The sequence below is a fragment of the Pseudozyma flocculosa genome (assembly GCF_000417875.1).
Source record: "Pseudozyma flocculosa PF-1 unplaced genomic scaffold scaffold00017, whole genome shotgun sequence".
NCBI lineage: Eukaryota > Fungi > Basidiomycota > Ustilaginomycetes > Ustilaginales > Ustilaginaceae > Pseudozyma > Pseudozyma flocculosa.
In genome coordinates, this window is record NW_006920885.1 from 195,246 (window position 1) to 210,896 (window position 15,651).

At 65.2% G+C, this 15,651-nt stretch overlaps 5 protein-coding genes across 5 annotated transcripts; 3 read left to right on the forward strand and 2 right to left on the reverse strand.

The window, feature by feature from the left end:
- Positions 1–303: 303 nt before the first annotated feature.
- On the forward strand, positions 304–3,904 carry PFL1_04956 (uncharacterized protein; the record flags this gene model as incomplete). The annotated part of the gene is made up of 5 exons (XM_007882486.1): positions 304–321; positions 475–2,347; positions 2,958–3,475; positions 3,613–3,735; positions 3,851–3,904. The coding sequence occupies 5 exons, from the start codon at positions 304–306 to the stop codon at positions 3,902–3,904; spliced, it is 2,586 nt and encodes an 861-aa protein (XP_007880677.1).
- A 414-nt stretch (positions 3,905–4,318) lies between these two features.
- Positions 4,319–5,892, reverse strand: PFL1_04957 (uncharacterized protein; the record flags this gene model as incomplete). Its single annotated transcript, XM_007882487.1, has 6 exons — positions 4,319–4,382; positions 4,594–4,702; positions 4,834–4,855; positions 4,962–4,976; positions 5,101–5,193; positions 5,785–5,892. The coding sequence occupies 6 exons, from the start codon at positions 5,890–5,892 to the stop codon at positions 4,319–4,321; spliced, it is 411 nt and encodes a 136-aa protein (XP_007880678.1).
- Positions 5,893–6,839: 947 nt separating this feature from the next.
- On the forward strand, positions 6,840–13,633 carry PFL1_04958 (uncharacterized protein; the record flags this gene model as incomplete). The annotated part of the gene is made up of 3 exons (XM_007882488.1): positions 6,840–13,113; positions 13,231–13,404; positions 13,494–13,633. The coding sequence occupies 3 exons, from the start codon at positions 6,840–6,842 to the stop codon at positions 13,631–13,633; spliced, it is 6,588 nt and encodes a 2,195-aa protein (XP_007880679.1).
- Positions 13,634–14,008: 375 nt separating this feature from the next.
- PFL1_04959 (uncharacterized protein) lies at positions 14,009–14,377 on the reverse strand (the record flags this gene model as incomplete). Its single annotated transcript, XM_007882489.1, has 2 exons — positions 14,009–14,179; positions 14,282–14,377. The coding sequence occupies 2 exons, from the start codon at positions 14,375–14,377 to the stop codon at positions 14,009–14,011; spliced, it is 267 nt and encodes an 88-aa protein (XP_007880680.1).
- A 341-nt stretch (positions 14,378–14,718) lies between these two features.
- On the forward strand, positions 14,719–15,435 carry PFL1_04960 (uncharacterized protein; the record flags this gene model as incomplete). Its single annotated transcript, XM_007882490.1, has 4 exons — positions 14,719–14,809; positions 14,930–14,983; positions 15,098–15,211; positions 15,410–15,435. 4 exons carry the CDS (start codon positions 14,719–14,721, stop codon positions 15,433–15,435), a joined length of 285 nt encoding a protein of 94 aa, XP_007880681.1.
- Positions 15,436–15,651: the final 216 nt, after the last annotated feature.

Consider the following 15,651-nt stretch of genomic DNA (forward strand, 5'->3'; position numbering starts at 1 on the left):
GCCGCGTCCGAGTCGAGCCTCGAGGCGCAGTCGAGAAACAAGCTGCCCGCCACCTCCCGCACCTACTCGAGCGCAGTGGCCCGCGAGAACGCCTACGACAGGGTAAGTGGAGCAGCTCCGTCCATGCATCGCATCCCTCTCGGGCCGCCCCTCCTCGGGTTACCCCGCATTCGATGCAATGCCGGCCAGGGCGCGCCTCTTCCGTCCTAGTACCCGGATCCACGCGCCGGGCAACCTCGACCTCGTCCCCGGCCTGCCTCTCCTTCCAGCCTCGCCCGTGCATATCCGACCGCCCCTTCCTTGATGCTGACCGTCTTCCATGTCCATTGTCGTCCTTTGCGCTCCTCCGCTCCTCACCATCGCTTGTCCTCGTCGTCGTCGTCTTCTTTGACCCCACCGCCCAATCACTCGTCGCCATGATCCCCCTCCCACGCTTTCCCTGTACCCCGAACGACTCCCTCGCGCCGATGACAGGAGACCATCACTCGCCTCCTCTACTCGCTCGCCTCGCGCAAGGAGGTCGAGAGGTACCTGCGCATCTTTAGCACCGCCAACAAGTTCGCCGTCATCAAGGTCGGCGGCGCCATCCTCACCCATCAGCTCGACGAGCTCGCCCTCAGCCTCTCGTTCCTCCACCGCATCGGCCTCTACCCCATCGTCCTCCATGGCGCCGGCCCGCAGCTCAACGAGCTCCTCGAGAAGGAGGGCGTCGAGCCCGACTACATCGACGGCATCCGCATCACCGACGCAAAGACGCTCAAGGTCGCCCGCAAGATCTTCCTCGAGGAAAACATGAAGCTCGTCGAGAAGCTCGAGTCGCTCGGCAGCCGCGCCCGCCCCATCCCCATCGGCACCTTCTCCGCCGACTACCTCGACAAGGACAAGTACGGCCTCGTCGGCAAGATCAACCGCGTCGACAAGGAGCCCATCGAGAGCGCCATCCGCGCCGGCTGCCTGCCCATCCTCACCAGCCTCGCCGTCACCAACGACGGCCAGATCCTCAACGTCAACGCCGACGTCGCCGCCAGCGAGTTGTCCAAGACGCTCGAGCCGCTCAAGATTGTCTACCTCAACGAAAAGGGCGGCCTCTACCACGGCAAGACCAAGGAGCTCCTCGAGGTCATCAACCTCGACGAGGAGTACGACGACCTCATGAAGCAGGAGTGGGTCAAGTTCGGCACCAAGCTCAAGCTGCGCGAGATGAAGGAGCTGCTCGACCACCTGCCGCGCTCGTCGTCGGTCGCCATCATCTCGGTCGACCAGCTGCAGAAGGAGCTCTTCACCGACAGCGGTGCCGGCACCCTCATCCGCCGCGGCTACAAGCTGTACAAGAAGCACAGCATCGAGGAGGTCGGCGCCGAGCGCCTCCGCCAGGTGCTCAAGGAGAACGACGAGGAGATCAAGGACGGCCGCAAGAGCGTCGCCGAGTTCTTTTCCGAGATCTCCAAGGAGCCCTACACCGTCTACGGCGACGAGCCCTTTGACTGCGTCGCCTTTGTCTCGCACCCCGAGGGCGAGATCCCCATCCTCAGCAAGCTCGTCGTCTCGCGCAACGGCGCCCTCAACAGCGTCAACGACAACGTCTGGAACCAGATCCGCAAGGACCACAAGCGCCTCGTCTGGACCTCGCGCGCCGACGACGACCACCGCGCCTGGCACTACGAGCGCGCCGACGGCAGCTTCACCCGCAACGGCCGCAGCCTCTTCTACTACGGCATCCAGGACGTCGGCGAGGTCGAGGAGATCGTGCGCAACCTCGAGGAGAAGAGCCGCATCGAGCGCGCCTACCTGCCGCTCAAGGCGGCCAAGCCCGCCCCCCGCGGAGGCGCTCCTGGCGGCTCCGGCACCCGTGGCTTCTCGACCATGGCCCGACCCGGCCTCACCTCGGCTCGGGTTATGGGCACCTCCACCGGCACCCGCGGCTACGCCACCGCCGTCGAGCGCAGCGCGCCCCTGGCCGCCACCACGACGGACAAGAAGCGTGTCGCCCTGATTGGTGCCCGCGGCTACACGGGCCAGGCCCTCGTCTCGCTGCTCAACAACCACCCGCACCTCGAGCTCTCGCACGTCTCGTCGCGCGAGCTCGCCGGTCTGCCGCTCGAGGGCTACACCAAGTCGGCGGTCAACTACTCGAACATTGGCGTCGAGGACCTCAAGAAGCTCGAGCGCGGCGAGGGCCCCGGCGCCCCCCCGGACGCCTACATCATGGCGCTGCCCAACGGCGTCTGCAAGCCGTTTGTCGAGGCGGTCCAGGAGGGCGGCAAGGACAAGAAGGACGGCCACGGCACCATTGTCGATCTCAGCGCCGACTATCGGTTTGAGGCGGGATGGACGTACGGACTGCCAGGTCAGTAGAGTCGTTGTCCGTGAGCGCCGTGTGCCATCGGTTCGGCCATGGCTCCTTTCTCCTCTTCCCCCTATCCATCGTGCACCCTCTTTCGGCCTCTCCCCACCCTCCTTTCTGCCTTCGTCGATCTCCCCTCTCCCGATTTCCCTTGCTTTAATCTCGTCGGATGCTGGGGCGGCGGTGGCGGCGGCGGCGGCGCAGACGCGGGGTCGGTCTCGGTGCTGAGCGAGGGCGATGTCCGTGGCGGGGTAGGTCGAGGGGTCCGGGCTGGGGCTAGGGCCAGGGCAGGAGGGTCGCCCTCGGACTGGCTATCGATGAAACGACTCGAGAACAAACTGGAAATCGAAACAGTGCAGAACCTACCCCTCGGCCCCCTGCCTCTGCCCGCACCCCCACCCTCGCGCTCGCTTCCTACTGAGCCCGGCCGATGGAGCTCTGAGATGGGCGTCGACTTCGGCCCGTCTCTCCCCCGCCGGGCCCGCGACGACGACGCAATACGACAGACAAACAGACACTGACACGATCCACCTACCTCCCTGGGTCCTCTTCTGAACCCTCTCCTTTCTCGCCCGCTCTCGCCTGCTCGACGCGGTCTGCTGGGTCACAACAGAAATCTACTCGAGGACCTCGATCCGGAACTCGAAGCTGATCTCCAACCCGGGATGCTACGCGACGAACACGCAGGCGATTCTGGCGCCTCTGCTTTCCCACCTCTCTCCGACATGCCACCCGACGGTATTCGGTATTTCGGGGTACAGTGGTGCCGGAACCAAGGCCGCACCCAGCGGCAGCACCGACTCGACAGCGACGGGGCCGGTGAGGGGCGCAACGGTCCCAAAGATCACGCCAAAGGATCTCGACGGTGCCGTGCGCGCCTACGCACTCACGGACCACATCCACGAGCGCGAGGCCGGCTTCCACCTCTCCCACCTCGTCGCCAGCGACGGAGGCGCAAAGGTCAAGGTGGCCTTCATCCCGCACGTCGCGCCTTGGTTCCAGGGCATCGTCTCCACCGTCAGCATCCCCCTCAACACCAAGATGACGGCAAAGCAGATCAAGAAGATCTACGACGATTTCTACGCCGGTGAAAAGCTGGTCAAGGTTGGATACGAGGTGCCGGAGATCAAGGTGCGTCTTCGTCTTCCTCGTCGTTGTCGTGGCGATGCCCGCCACGACGTTCGATGTAGAGGGGCCAAAGGCTGACTCTCGTCAACATCCATTGCCCCCCCCCCCCCCCCCTCTCCCTCGCCTCTGCCGCGAAACAGGACGTGGCGTTGAAGCACGGAATCCGTCTAGGCGGGTTCCAGGTGCACAGCGAGGGCGACCGAGTCGTCGTCGTGGGCGCCATTGACAACCTGCTCAAGGGCGCGGCTACCCAGTGCTTGCAGGTGCGCATTCCCTTCTCTCCCCGGATTTCATTCCGCCACGTTCCAAGCTGACGGGATCTCGGCCCACCTCCCCCTTTCCCTCCCCGGCCTCTGCGCCCTCAACCTGCCCGTGCAGAACCTCAACATCGCCCTCGGCTACGACGAGCTGGCCGGTATTCCCCTCGACTGACCTCACCTCGCTCCTCCCCGCGTCGATCCAGAAGTGGATCGATCGGGTGGTGTCGACCAATCAATAAAGTTATCAAGTAGTGACCCAGTCATCCTGCTGCTGCTGCTGCTGCTGCTGCTGCAGTCGACAGACAAAGTCAGGGCAGAACAGCTGCACGTCGAACCGTCAGTCGGGCCCGGTTCGATGAAGCCGGTAGGCAGGATTTTCTGAGTCTACGCGTCCTTGGGACTTAGATTGCACCCGGCAGCTTCGTTGCTCTGCTGCTCATCCCGGGTGGCGCTGCAGTGGCTGCCCTTTCGAACAAAGCCGCATACGAAAAGGCGCTCGTGGCGGGACAAAGGAGCTCATCGACCAGGCGGGGACAGACCGAAGCCCCGAGGTGAAGGCGGCCGTCGCGGTTCGACGACGATGCGGTTAGACGAGCTTGGCAAAGAGCTTGGGCGCAGCGCAATCTTGGGCGCAGTGCGAGAAGTGGAAGCTGCGCGCGGCGAGGAGGCGGAGGGAAGGTGGGAGAGAACGAGAGGCATGTCAGGGAGCCTGTCGTCTCACAGGCGGTCTCACTGCTCGTCAGGCCACGGCCGAGCCAGAGGCACATGGTGCAGCGCTGGGAAGCGACTCGCCAGGGAAGTGGCAGGCCCCCGACGGGTGCTGGCCACCACGCGGCCTTCGGGGTCAAAACGGCAACTCACAACTCCTCGATGCAGTTCTCGCCCTCGTAGCCCTTGCCCTCGTTCACTCGCTTCGAGCACTCCTCAAAGTGGTGCTTGACTGCCGCGCAGGCCTTCGAGTTCTCGCAGTCTGCGGTAGTGGGGAGAAGCAGCATCAGACAGCAGGCAGGTGCGTCAACGAGGGATGGGTCAGCTGGCGATGTTGTGACGAAGGGATGCTTTGGGATCGCTCGCTCGCTTCCTGCGAACGCATCTACTCACCCTCGAGGATGGCGGGGAGGATCTGAAGGGGCGTGGTGACAGCGGCGATGACGGGCGAGGGTAGAAATCGGAGGTCAGTAGGCGGCTGGCTACCTCGGTGATGTGGGCGGGTCCGAGCAAAGACTCACGTCTTCGGGCTCGTCCTATGCTCAGTGAAAGGCAGGCAGGTGAACAGCGAACGCCATCGCAGTCGGGATGCAAGGGTGGTACTGCGGTCAGTGGCAAGCGAAGCCGAAACAGCCGATCCGGGCCGTCATGGTGACGCACCTCGTCCTCCTCGTCCTCCTCCTCCTCTGCGTCGTCGCCGCCCTCCTCGGACTCCTCCTTGTCCTCAGACTCCTCCTTGTCGTCAGAGGACTCCTGATGAGGGGTGAAAGCAGCACAGGACGATGAGGTTGTCAGCAGGGCGAGGTCGAAGGGTAGCTGAGGTGACCGAGTGCGAGATGCGGGCCGGACAGGCCGCCAGCCGCGACGCCGCCGTCACCGCCACCACCACTGCTGCTGCTGCGACTGCCGAGTGCCGACTGCTGAAAGGTCGGTGCTCTGTCGGTTCGAGGGTGGCTGTGGTGCAGCTGTCATCTGTGTCGGTACGCTGCCGACATGAGTCGCCATTCGAGCCCGGCTGGGACCGACGAAGGACAGAGTTCATGCATCTCTGGCTGTCCGGTCTGGCGCAGTCGGCTTTGGACGCTACGGGTTGCAAGCGCCAGGGTGTCGGGGATCTTATGGCGGGGAGCGAAGAGTCGGGAGGGGAGCGAAGAGTCGGGCGGGTCGGCAAAGGTCGGGCAAGGCTGCACAGCAACCGAATAGCAGCAGCAGCAGCAGCGGCGGCGTCGTTGGTGGTGACACTTGAAGCGACGAAAGCGACGGCATCGGCCCGCGATCCGCGCCCATCCTCGGCCAACAGAGCAGCGTGTCGCAATGGCAGGCAGGCTGGACCCGCTAGCTCACCTCCTCCTCGGCGTGGACGGTGGGGATGAACGACGAGACGAAGCTCGAGACGGTGCTGAAGAGCGACTCGTCGCTGCTGGAGGCGGTGGCGAAAGTCGTGGAAACCATGGTGACAGAAGCGGGCAAGCGGGGCTAGGTGAGGTGAGGTGAGGTGGCGATGGTAATGATGGTGGCAACGGGTCGGAGGCGCCGAGAACATCTGGCGGCTATCCCGAACTCGCTCCCTCAGGCGGCCGCCAGCACCGTCGGCGGCCGATGGCCCAGCAGGAAGAACCAGCCGGCCCCAGCCAAGCCAGCCCTCAAGTCGCGCTCGCTGCCCAGCCCGGCCTGATTTCAAATCGCGGCTGCCGGGCCCTTCCGCCCGCCGATCACGCCCGGTTGTCGTGCGGGTGAGCCGGACGCCGAACTCGACTCGAGTCAGATTGGATCGGGAGGGGCGGCGGGTCCCGGATCCCGATCCCTGACGTCGTTGGTTGGCGTGCTCCACTTTTTTTGAGCTCGAGCTCCGGCGGCGGCCCGCAGGTGAGTCAAGAAGGCCTGGCCTGGCTTGGCGGCTGTGGCCGATGGACGGTGGGGCGTAGTCGGGTGGGGCGGCCGCTCCGTAGTAGTGGCATCGACGGCAGACCCTGGCCTCGCCTGTTGCTGCCTACCTCGGTCCCCACCTTGCTCCCCTCTACCTCATCGCCACGACACGCCGCCATTGCACGCAACTACTGCCCTCGACCTCGTCTTCGACGCCTTCAAGATGCCCTCTAGGTGACGATCGACTCAGCTCACCTCGACAGATAGCCCTGCCTCTGCCAACGGTTGCAAATCGCGAGCCCATCGGGTCCCAAGCCCTTATCGCTCCATCGGACACGATAAGCACGCCCGGGAGCCGACTCGCAGCCTCAGCGACAGCATCAGCACCGGCACATCGAGGATACGCTCACGCCTCTGACTGTCGAGTCACTTCCTGCACCTGCTCCCCGGCTCTCGAGGTCGTCTCTTGGCTCGTATACCCCTACCCGACGCCTCGGACCGATCCGACAGCATTCGACTGACCACCTCCCGCCATGGATCCAAGCAAGTCAAAGGCGGCACCCGCCATGGCCACGACGTCGTCGGCCAGCTCGACCTCGTCCAAGTCCACCTTTGGGCAACAGCTACTGCGCGGCTTCGGTAGGGCCAAGCAGTCTGCATCATCGGCGGCCCAGCCACCATCGGCCTCGGGCGTCCCAGCAGCCGCCGCCTTGCCGCCCATCAGCACCGCATCCGTACCCACCCCCGCCAACCCCTTCGACAGCACCGCAGCCGGCAGCCTCAGCGATCCCATATCTCCGTGCGCCCTGCCCACCACCGCCGGTACCGCGACACCGCCTCACGAGGCCGAGGGCTACGCGAGCCACATCAGTGAACTGCAAAAGCCGCTCCCGGCGTCCCAGAGCGCACGCGAAGAGGCCATCAGGCAGCGCGTGCCACGCATCCGCGCGCTCCACGCTGCCGTGCAGCGGCAGAGCTCGCCCCAGGCCGCCTACAGCGAAGACGTCCCGCTGGCAGAGGTCTTCAAGCTGTGCACGGCGCTCCTGACGGGCGAACAGCCGCAGGTGCTGCGCATCGAGGCCTGTGAGCTGCTCACTTCTTCCGTCAAGCTGGCGGATCTGCGCTCGGCCAAGGCGTCGACCGCCCTCTCGGAGCTGCGCAGCGGTGCCCCCGGCTCGCTCTCGTCCAAGGTGCCCGACAGCGACCAGCCATTGGCCAACATCGATCGCGCTCTCTTCTACCGCCTGGTCCTGACCCTCTCGGCGAGCGAGCTCGACGATGTAGGACCCGATCCCTCCCGCGCAGTGCTGCGGGGGCTACCGAGCCAGCTACGCGCGCTCGAGGTGCTCACCAAGGACGGCAGGGACGTTGTCGGCTTCCCCGACCTGCTATCCTCCCTGACCCAGTGGTTGGCCCTCGCCTGGCACGAGGTCCAGACTCTCCGTGCCGAGTGCAAGAGGCTGCACGCGGGGGCGACAGACGCTACGGGCGCTGACGTGGGAGAGGAACAGCACAAGGCAGAGGCCGACGTCGTGGCCCGCCTCTCTGCGGTGGAGTGGGACGTCCAGGCAACGCTGCACCTCTTGACCTCGATCCTCAAGTACAGCTTCTCCCGGATTCCGCTCGCGCATGCCGAGATGGCGCTGCGGAGCGCGGCAACAATGATCCTCGGCCAGCCACGGCGCGCCTCGACCGCTCCGCCGCGGGAGCAGCTGCGGTCGCCCGCAACCAAGACCCTCTCCCTTGCAGGCTCGTCGCGCTCCCGGAGCAGGACCACAGGCACGGCCGCTCAGAGGTCCAAATCAAGGGATGCTCGGCCGCTCATGGATGGCTACTCGTACTACGGCCTCGAGACGATCTCTTCGGGCAGCAGCGAGACGCCGTCGCCGGCCATGACGCCGCGGCCCGGGGCCACCAAGCCCTTCAGCGTCGATGGCTTGGAGGCCGCGCTGGCTCCAGCGAGCGCGTCCGGCCCGGCGCCGATAACACTCGCCACCATCGCTCCAGGACGTACGGCGCCGACGGCGACGACGTCGATCCCCTCATCCTCTCAAAGTGTCGACGATGCCGATGGCCACTACTTCTTCGGTCCCGACATCCACATTGCCGAGGTCCGGTCGGTGCTCAAGCTGCTGGACGCCACGCTGCGCTACGGCTACCTTCCGCCGGACTGCGTCGATCGGGTGATGCACATGTTGTGCCGGCTCCTCGGCTACCCGCTCGTGGACTCTCTGGCACCCGGCTACGTCGCGCAGAGCGTCGATGACGAGGCCCACGCCTGGAGGGACGATGTGTGGCCCATCTTCTCCCACATCCTGCGCAGCCACTGCGCCAATGCTGGTATCAGGGCGGTCCGCGAGGTGCTGCTGGAGCGGCAAACTGCCGGGAGTACGCCTCGCGCTGCGCCTGAGGATCCGGCCGTGCTGGTCGGAGCGCTGAGCTTCTTCCGGTCCGCCATGGCCCACATTTCAGAGTACGAGGCCGAGAAGTTGAACAGCCAGGCGACGTCGTCGTCGTCCGCCAAGACGCACGCAGAGGATGCCCTTGCGCCCTCGCTCTCGCTCTCGCTCATCATGCCCGCCCTTCGAGGCGCGCTGCGAAGACACTGCGATCTGCTCGACCTCGAGGTGCTCAACCTAGTCTCTGACCTGCTCCCATGCCGGCCGGATCCGACCGAGTTGGCAGGTGCCAACAGGAGCCGCGACCCCCACATCAAGCGCATCGTGACGAACGCCTTCACCCACGGCGACTGGGACGCGCTGCTCGACCTGACCGTCGAGGCTAAGCGGCACGTCGAGGGCTGGAAGCTGAGGGGCGGCGCGCTCGGTCCGTTCGCCTCTTCGCGCCAGGGCAAGGGCGAGAGCAACGGCTCGGCAAAGGCGGGCACTCGCTCGGCGCAACTGTCCCCGGCGGTCCAGGCGATGTTGAGCGTGCTTTCGCGGCTGCAGATCGCCCCACCTCCAAAGTCTGGCGACGATGACGACGACGTCGAGGACCCCGACGCCGACAAGAGGGTCGCGGATGGCGCGACAGAGGCAGCGTCTTCCCTGCCCTGGACTCCGAAGTTGGCTGCCTTGCTGCTCAGCCTCGCACCGATCCTTCCAGACGGGACCATCGTCGACCTGGTGCAGTACTATCGCTCGCAGCACCTCTGCCTTCCGAGCAACCCAGACTGGATCCCAAACATCCGCGCGCTGCTGCAGGCTTTCTACCACCGCCACGAGCAGATGCTCGAGGACCTCGGCGTCGTGCCCGCTCCGCTGGCACGCCGCAAGCTGGTCTCGCTCCTCTTCGACCACGTCTACAGCGCGGTCGAGGACATGGACACCGAGCGCAACACGCTGATGCTCGAGATCATCCTGCCGCTGGCCAACTCGACCCTCTTCTCCGAGACTGACTCGGACATCGAACAGCATCTCCGCAGGGTGCTCGTCAACGCGGCCGTGCTCAGCGGCTCTCGCATCCCGGGTCCGATCGACCCAGAGGCCGAGCAGGAGCCGGAACCCGCGCGAGAGCAGGCTTCGGACTCGGACCACTTTGAGGAAGTCTTTGTCGAGGTGCGCCAGCTGCTCTGCCGCCTCGCTAGGTCGAGCAACACGGCTCAGCCGGACGCGGAGTCGGGACGGGCGATGAACACGGCGACGTCGACGACGCTGCCCGGTCAGAAGACCAACGGCGCCACCGTATTCGACCACGCCGACGTCCGGCACATGGCGGAGAGAAAGGCGGCCAACGCTGCCCTCGACATGATCGCCATCTTCAACCGCATGGCCTTCAACACGCCATGGATCGCCAGCTCGGTCGACCCGCGCGTCGATCGTGCTGTTCGTCGAAAGTGGGAAAAGCAGACACGCGGCGGCTGCATCGCCATCTACCGGGACCTGCTCGAGCTGCTGCGGCCGGGCATCGCGCCGCAGACGCCTGGCGGGCAGGCGGACAACAAGATCATGTCGCCGACGAGGCAGACCCAAGCGCCCAGCTCGACCTCCAGCAGCGCACCCGCCAGCGTGGCGAGCACGCTGACGCGCCTCATTATCCTCGAGTGGTTCGTGCGCTTCCGGACGGATCGCCAGCACCGCGTCTACCTCGTCGGCGATCTGGATGAGGTCCTCCTGTCGTCGGCCGCGCTCCTCGGCAAAGGACCAGCTCCTACGGCCGAAGAAGGCGAGTCGCCGAGCGGTGAGGCAAACGAGGCGGGTGCCCGGGGCGCGGCTGGTACCAATCCGTCAGCCGCGGCGGGTGCGAACGCAGGTGCAACCGCCTCCAGGTCTCAGGCGGCCGCGCGGACGGAGCGGGAGGGTAGAGATACTCAACGCGGTGCAGAGGCCATGAACCGGTCCCGGTCGCGGCTGCGGGAGCTATCGCGGGACCGCGGCCGGCAGGAGCGAGGCAGCGACTTGCCACGGCGAGGGCTGGCGGAGCGCAATCGCAGCTCGAGCCAGACGCGGCGGAGGTTGACCAGCCGTGGCCATCTCTGGCGCCTGCCCATCAAGATCCTCTTCGAGATGCCCAAGCTCAACCTGCGCAGCGACCTCATCTACAGCTACATCCACCAGCGCCACGACATGGACTGCTGCCCTGGCCAGTCGCACATGCTCGTCGAAGGCGAGGCGTTGCCGGCGCCGCTGCCCGTCTCCGAGTTCCTCTCGACGGCGATCGCCATCATGCTCCACGAGCCAGACTGGGAGCTACTCTCCTACCTCATCTGCCACCTGTCGCACATCCTCGCCAACAAGCACCTCTTCAGCGGCCCCAAGGCGCAGATCGAGATCCTCAACCTGCGGCGCATGCTTTGCGAGGGCATCCTCCAGGGCAATCTCTTCCCCCGGCTGCTGCTGCCGGACGAGATCAAAAAGACCGATGTCTACGCCGTGACGTACTCGCTGCTCACCACGCTTCTCGGCTACCGCATGCTCTTCTCGCGCTCTGAGCAGGACGAGCTGGTCGAGACGTTCATCGCCGGTCTCAACAAGTCGCAGAATACGGCGCAGCCCTGCATCCGCGCGCTGTCGGTGGCGTGCTACGAGCTGCAGAAGTCGGTGACGCGGCTGCTGTCGGGCATGCTGGTCAAGTTGTCGACGGTTATGTCGTCGATGACGATGAGCGTTCACATCCTCGAGCTCATCATGGCCATCGCTCACACGCCCGCCTGCTACGCCAACTTCACCGAAGCCGACTACCGCCGCGTGTTTGGCATCTCGCTACAGTACATCCAGTACCACCAGAGCACCGCCGCCACCAGCCGCGACGACTGGCGCTCCAACCCGGCCGCCTTCTCGCTGTCGCAGTACGTCATGATGATGGCCTACTACAACATCTCGCTCTGGTTCATGACGCTCAAGATCAGCGACCGACCCAAGCACGTGCCCTACATTTCCCGCGGGCTGCTGCTCGCCAACGAGGGGCTCGACAAGCTGTCGGACCAGACCGAGACCTGCTTCGACTTCCTCGCCCGCGTCACGCACTCCAACGCCGATCCGAAGCCCAAGCGCTCGTTTGTCAACAGCCTGGTCATGGGGCCGTCGTCAGTGGGACCGGGACGGCCCAAGGAGGCGGCCAAGCAGTCCAAGACCTGGCTGATGGGCAAGGGTCTACTCACGGTGACGTCGCTCAAGCGCCACGGCTGGGTCGAGATCCTGGTCCGGCGGCCGTCGGGCACCACGTCAATGCTGTGCAAGCTGGAAAACGTGCCCGTCAGCATGCTGCCAGACGAGAACGGCGAGAGGATCGACCTGCCGGCGATGTTGATGATGGATCGCGATCCCGACATCCTGCGGGCGCCGAAGCTGCTGGCGCCTCCCGTGACCTCGCAGCGCCGTTCGATCCGCCAGCTGGCAGAGGAGCGCCTGCAGCTCTCCGAGCAGCTTCGGACGCGCCAGCCACTGGGGCCCGCGCACTTCGGCCTCTCGCAGAAGCCGCGTGCCGCGTCGTTCTCGGGCGTGCTGTCGGAGGCCACCCCATCGACTGCCGGCGACAGCGCCGTCGGCGGTCCGTACGCTCAGCCCACTAGCAACCCAGGCGAAGCCGGGAAGGACGGAGACGACGCCGATGACCAGCAGCAGTCGAGGCTGCGCCACCAGGACAGCTCCCATGCGATGCGCGAGGTGATGCGCGACATTCTGTCGGAGGATACGTCGGCGACGGCGGCGACCGAGGCGGGCGCAAAGGATGGCGGCCGCAAGGTCAGCGCCACCAGCTTCCGACCGCCCAAGGACGCCGCCGTCGACCCGGGCTTTGTCGCCATCCAGCTCTCTTCGTTCCCAGACATGGTCAAGGAGACGGCGCCCATCCTCTTGCCAGACGAGCCGGCAACCGACCGCATGATCCGCGCGGTGGACCTGACGCCCGTCGTCGACTTCCACAAGATCGGAGTGCTCTACGTCGCGCCCGGGCAGGACTCGGAGGTCGAGATCCTGGGCAACCGGCACGGCTCGCCCGCCTACGTCCGCTTCCTCGCCGGGCTGGGCCACCTGATCACGCTCAAGGGCCAGGAGGACGTCTACACGGGCGGGCTGGACCGCCAGGTCGACGAGCACGGCAAGTTTGCCTATGTCTGGACCGACGAGATCTCGCAGATCGTCTACCACACGGCCTCGCTGATGCCCAACAAGGAGCACGATCCCAGCCACGCGGCCAAAAAGGCGCTCATCGGCAACGACTGGGTGCACATTGTCTTCAACGAGTCCGGGCACGAATATCGCTTCGGCACGATCCCGAGCCAGTTCAACTTTGTCAACATCTGCATCTCGCCCAACTCGCGCGGCGGCGCCAACCTCGGCTCGGCCGCGCCCGACGACGCCGTCTTCTGTGAGTCGCTGCAGTCGCCCAGAAGGCAGAGCTCAGCAGGATCGCGCCTGCGAGAAGACCTCCGCTGACATCGAGTTGCGCCCCGCCTTCACCTGCTCGCGCTGGCGTGACCACCAGACCGCGTCTCGCTGCAGACGCGCCCCGGCCTGCCCGACTTTTCGCTGGTGGGCGACGGCCAGCTCATCTCTGCCGAGTCGCTGCCGGCCTTTGTGAGGATCCTGGCGCTGACAAGCAACCTGATGAGCCAGATCTACCTCGACACGGGCGAGGCAATGCAGCCCTACACGAGCAGTGAGTGCCGTTGCCAGGCGACGTGTCGCGGTCGACCTTTGACCCCCACTGACCACGTTCGATTGCCGCACGCCTCCTCTCTTGGATAGACTGGGTGTCGCGCTTGCACCACATCCAGCGCTTCCGGACGCAGCTGGAGAACAAGCGCCGTGCGGCCAACCCGGACGCCGAAACCCACAATGAGCCTGCCGACCCGGTGGAGCTGTACGACTTTACGCGGACGTACTGATGAGCAGGCTGGGATCGTACGGAAGCGACAGCAGGATGGCTGCGCAGCAGAAAGTCTTTTAGGAGCGGAAGGAAGGGAGGCCAGCCTGGCACAGGTGCTGAACGACACTTGAAAACTCGTCGGGGTACCTTCCCTTTGCTGTATGCCAACGTGAGCGACGCAGCGCAGTGGCAGCACCGTGCATCGGCGAGAGACATGTCGGAGTTGTCGTCGTCTAGGAGGGATCGATTGCATGCGGGCCGGACCGCCAGGCATTCGGCAGAAGCGCGCAGGGCGGCGTCGCGCAGCGAAGTGTGGCGTGGTGAGAGGTGAGAAGCGATAAAAGTACAAGGAGCGGTGGAAGACGAGCAGCGGCATTCTAGACCGAAGACTGGCTCATGACCCGGACCCCGCTGCCGCTGCTGCTGTCGTCGTCGAAGAAGCGGCGGTGGGTTGCATCTTCTGGTACTCTTCCTCGCGCTTTTGGTTGAGTTCGAGGTCGAGCTGGCGCTGGCGCTTCTTTTCCGCCTGCCTCGCCTCGTCCCGTTGCACGCCGCGGTACATGACCTGCCCGGTTCGTCGCACAGAGGTTGCGGATGGTGTTGTTCAGTTGGACGTGCTCGGTGTAGCATGGCATCGAAGGTGGGGAGGGGGGCCAAAGGGACGTACCTCTCGTTCTTTGGTCTGCATGAAGTGGACCCCCCATACCGTCAGGCCAGAGACGAGGACGGAGCCTATCAAGGTGGCTTTGGCTGCTCTCGACATGGTCTTCCAGGTCCTCGCCAGTAAATCTGCTTGCAGTGCGTGCTGAAAGGATGTGGTGAAAGCGAGGGGCCCAGGTGGCAAGAGGTTGGGTTGGGTCGGGTGATGGTGAAGAAGGCCACGAGGCCGTTTAGCAAATAGCAAACGTGGGTCGGCGCACGAAGAAAGCCAGCCCGGGAGAAAGCGCGGGACGCGGCAAAGTGGAGAAAGAAGCCGGCGTGCGGTTGGGCTGGGTGGCTGCCCATCGCCGCACACCATCTGCAGCACCACCACCTCCTCCTCCTCCACCACCTTTACGTTCCGCACTCGCACCCGCGCACACCGGTCAAGACACCACGGACGATATGGCAGATTCGTCGACCCCGACTCCGCCCCCCGCCGCCGCGGCGCAACAGCAGCAGGTCAAGACGGGAAGTCCAAACGACTTTCTCAAAGGTGCGTCCCGTCCAAGCTCGTTCGATACTTTGCTTGGCCCTCGCAGGCGTTGTGCAGCCGCTGAGCTGGCATCTGACACCATCGAACCTTCTCTCGGGCCCCTCCGACTCCTTATCACAGGCGTGATTGGAAAGCAAGTCAACGTCCGACTCAACTCGGGCATCGACTATAGGGGTACGTCCCACCTCCCTCATCCTCATCGCCGCTCGATCCTCATACACTCACACCTTCTCCTCCTCCCCTTATCCCCATTCCCGCCTTGTTCCTCTTCGCTCCCTTGCTGTGCAGGCACGCTATCCTGCCTGGACGGATACATGAACATCGCCCTCGAACAGACGTGCGAGTACGTCGACGGCGTCATGAAGAACAACTACGGCGACGCCTTTATCCGTGGCAACAATGGTGCGTCGTCCCCGCCTCTCCTCTCTCCTCCCATCCTCGCTTCAACAGTCCAATCCGTGGTTCCTGCGCGCATCCCTGAGACGAGAATCGGAATTGCGCTCGCTCGTCTACTCGACGTGCTTCCGACTGACGCCTTCACCCCGTCTCCACCCCGCCTCCTCCTCGCTCGACGTGCCGACGACGACGACGATGCCACAGTCATGTACATCACCGCATTGGAGTGACGGTACCGCATCACCGCCCCCGCGCGCACCCATCGCTCCTGGTCGTCCTCTTGCCGGTCCTCTATCCAGACGATATCCGCAGCCCGCCCTCGCTCTCAGCAGACGCGATCTCGCCAGAACGTGTGCAGCGCCGCCTTTCGCTCAGCCACGAGCTCCGCATACCCAGCTTGCAGCGCCACACAGCGTTGCACGTCGGGCAGCGAGGCCCATGAAACC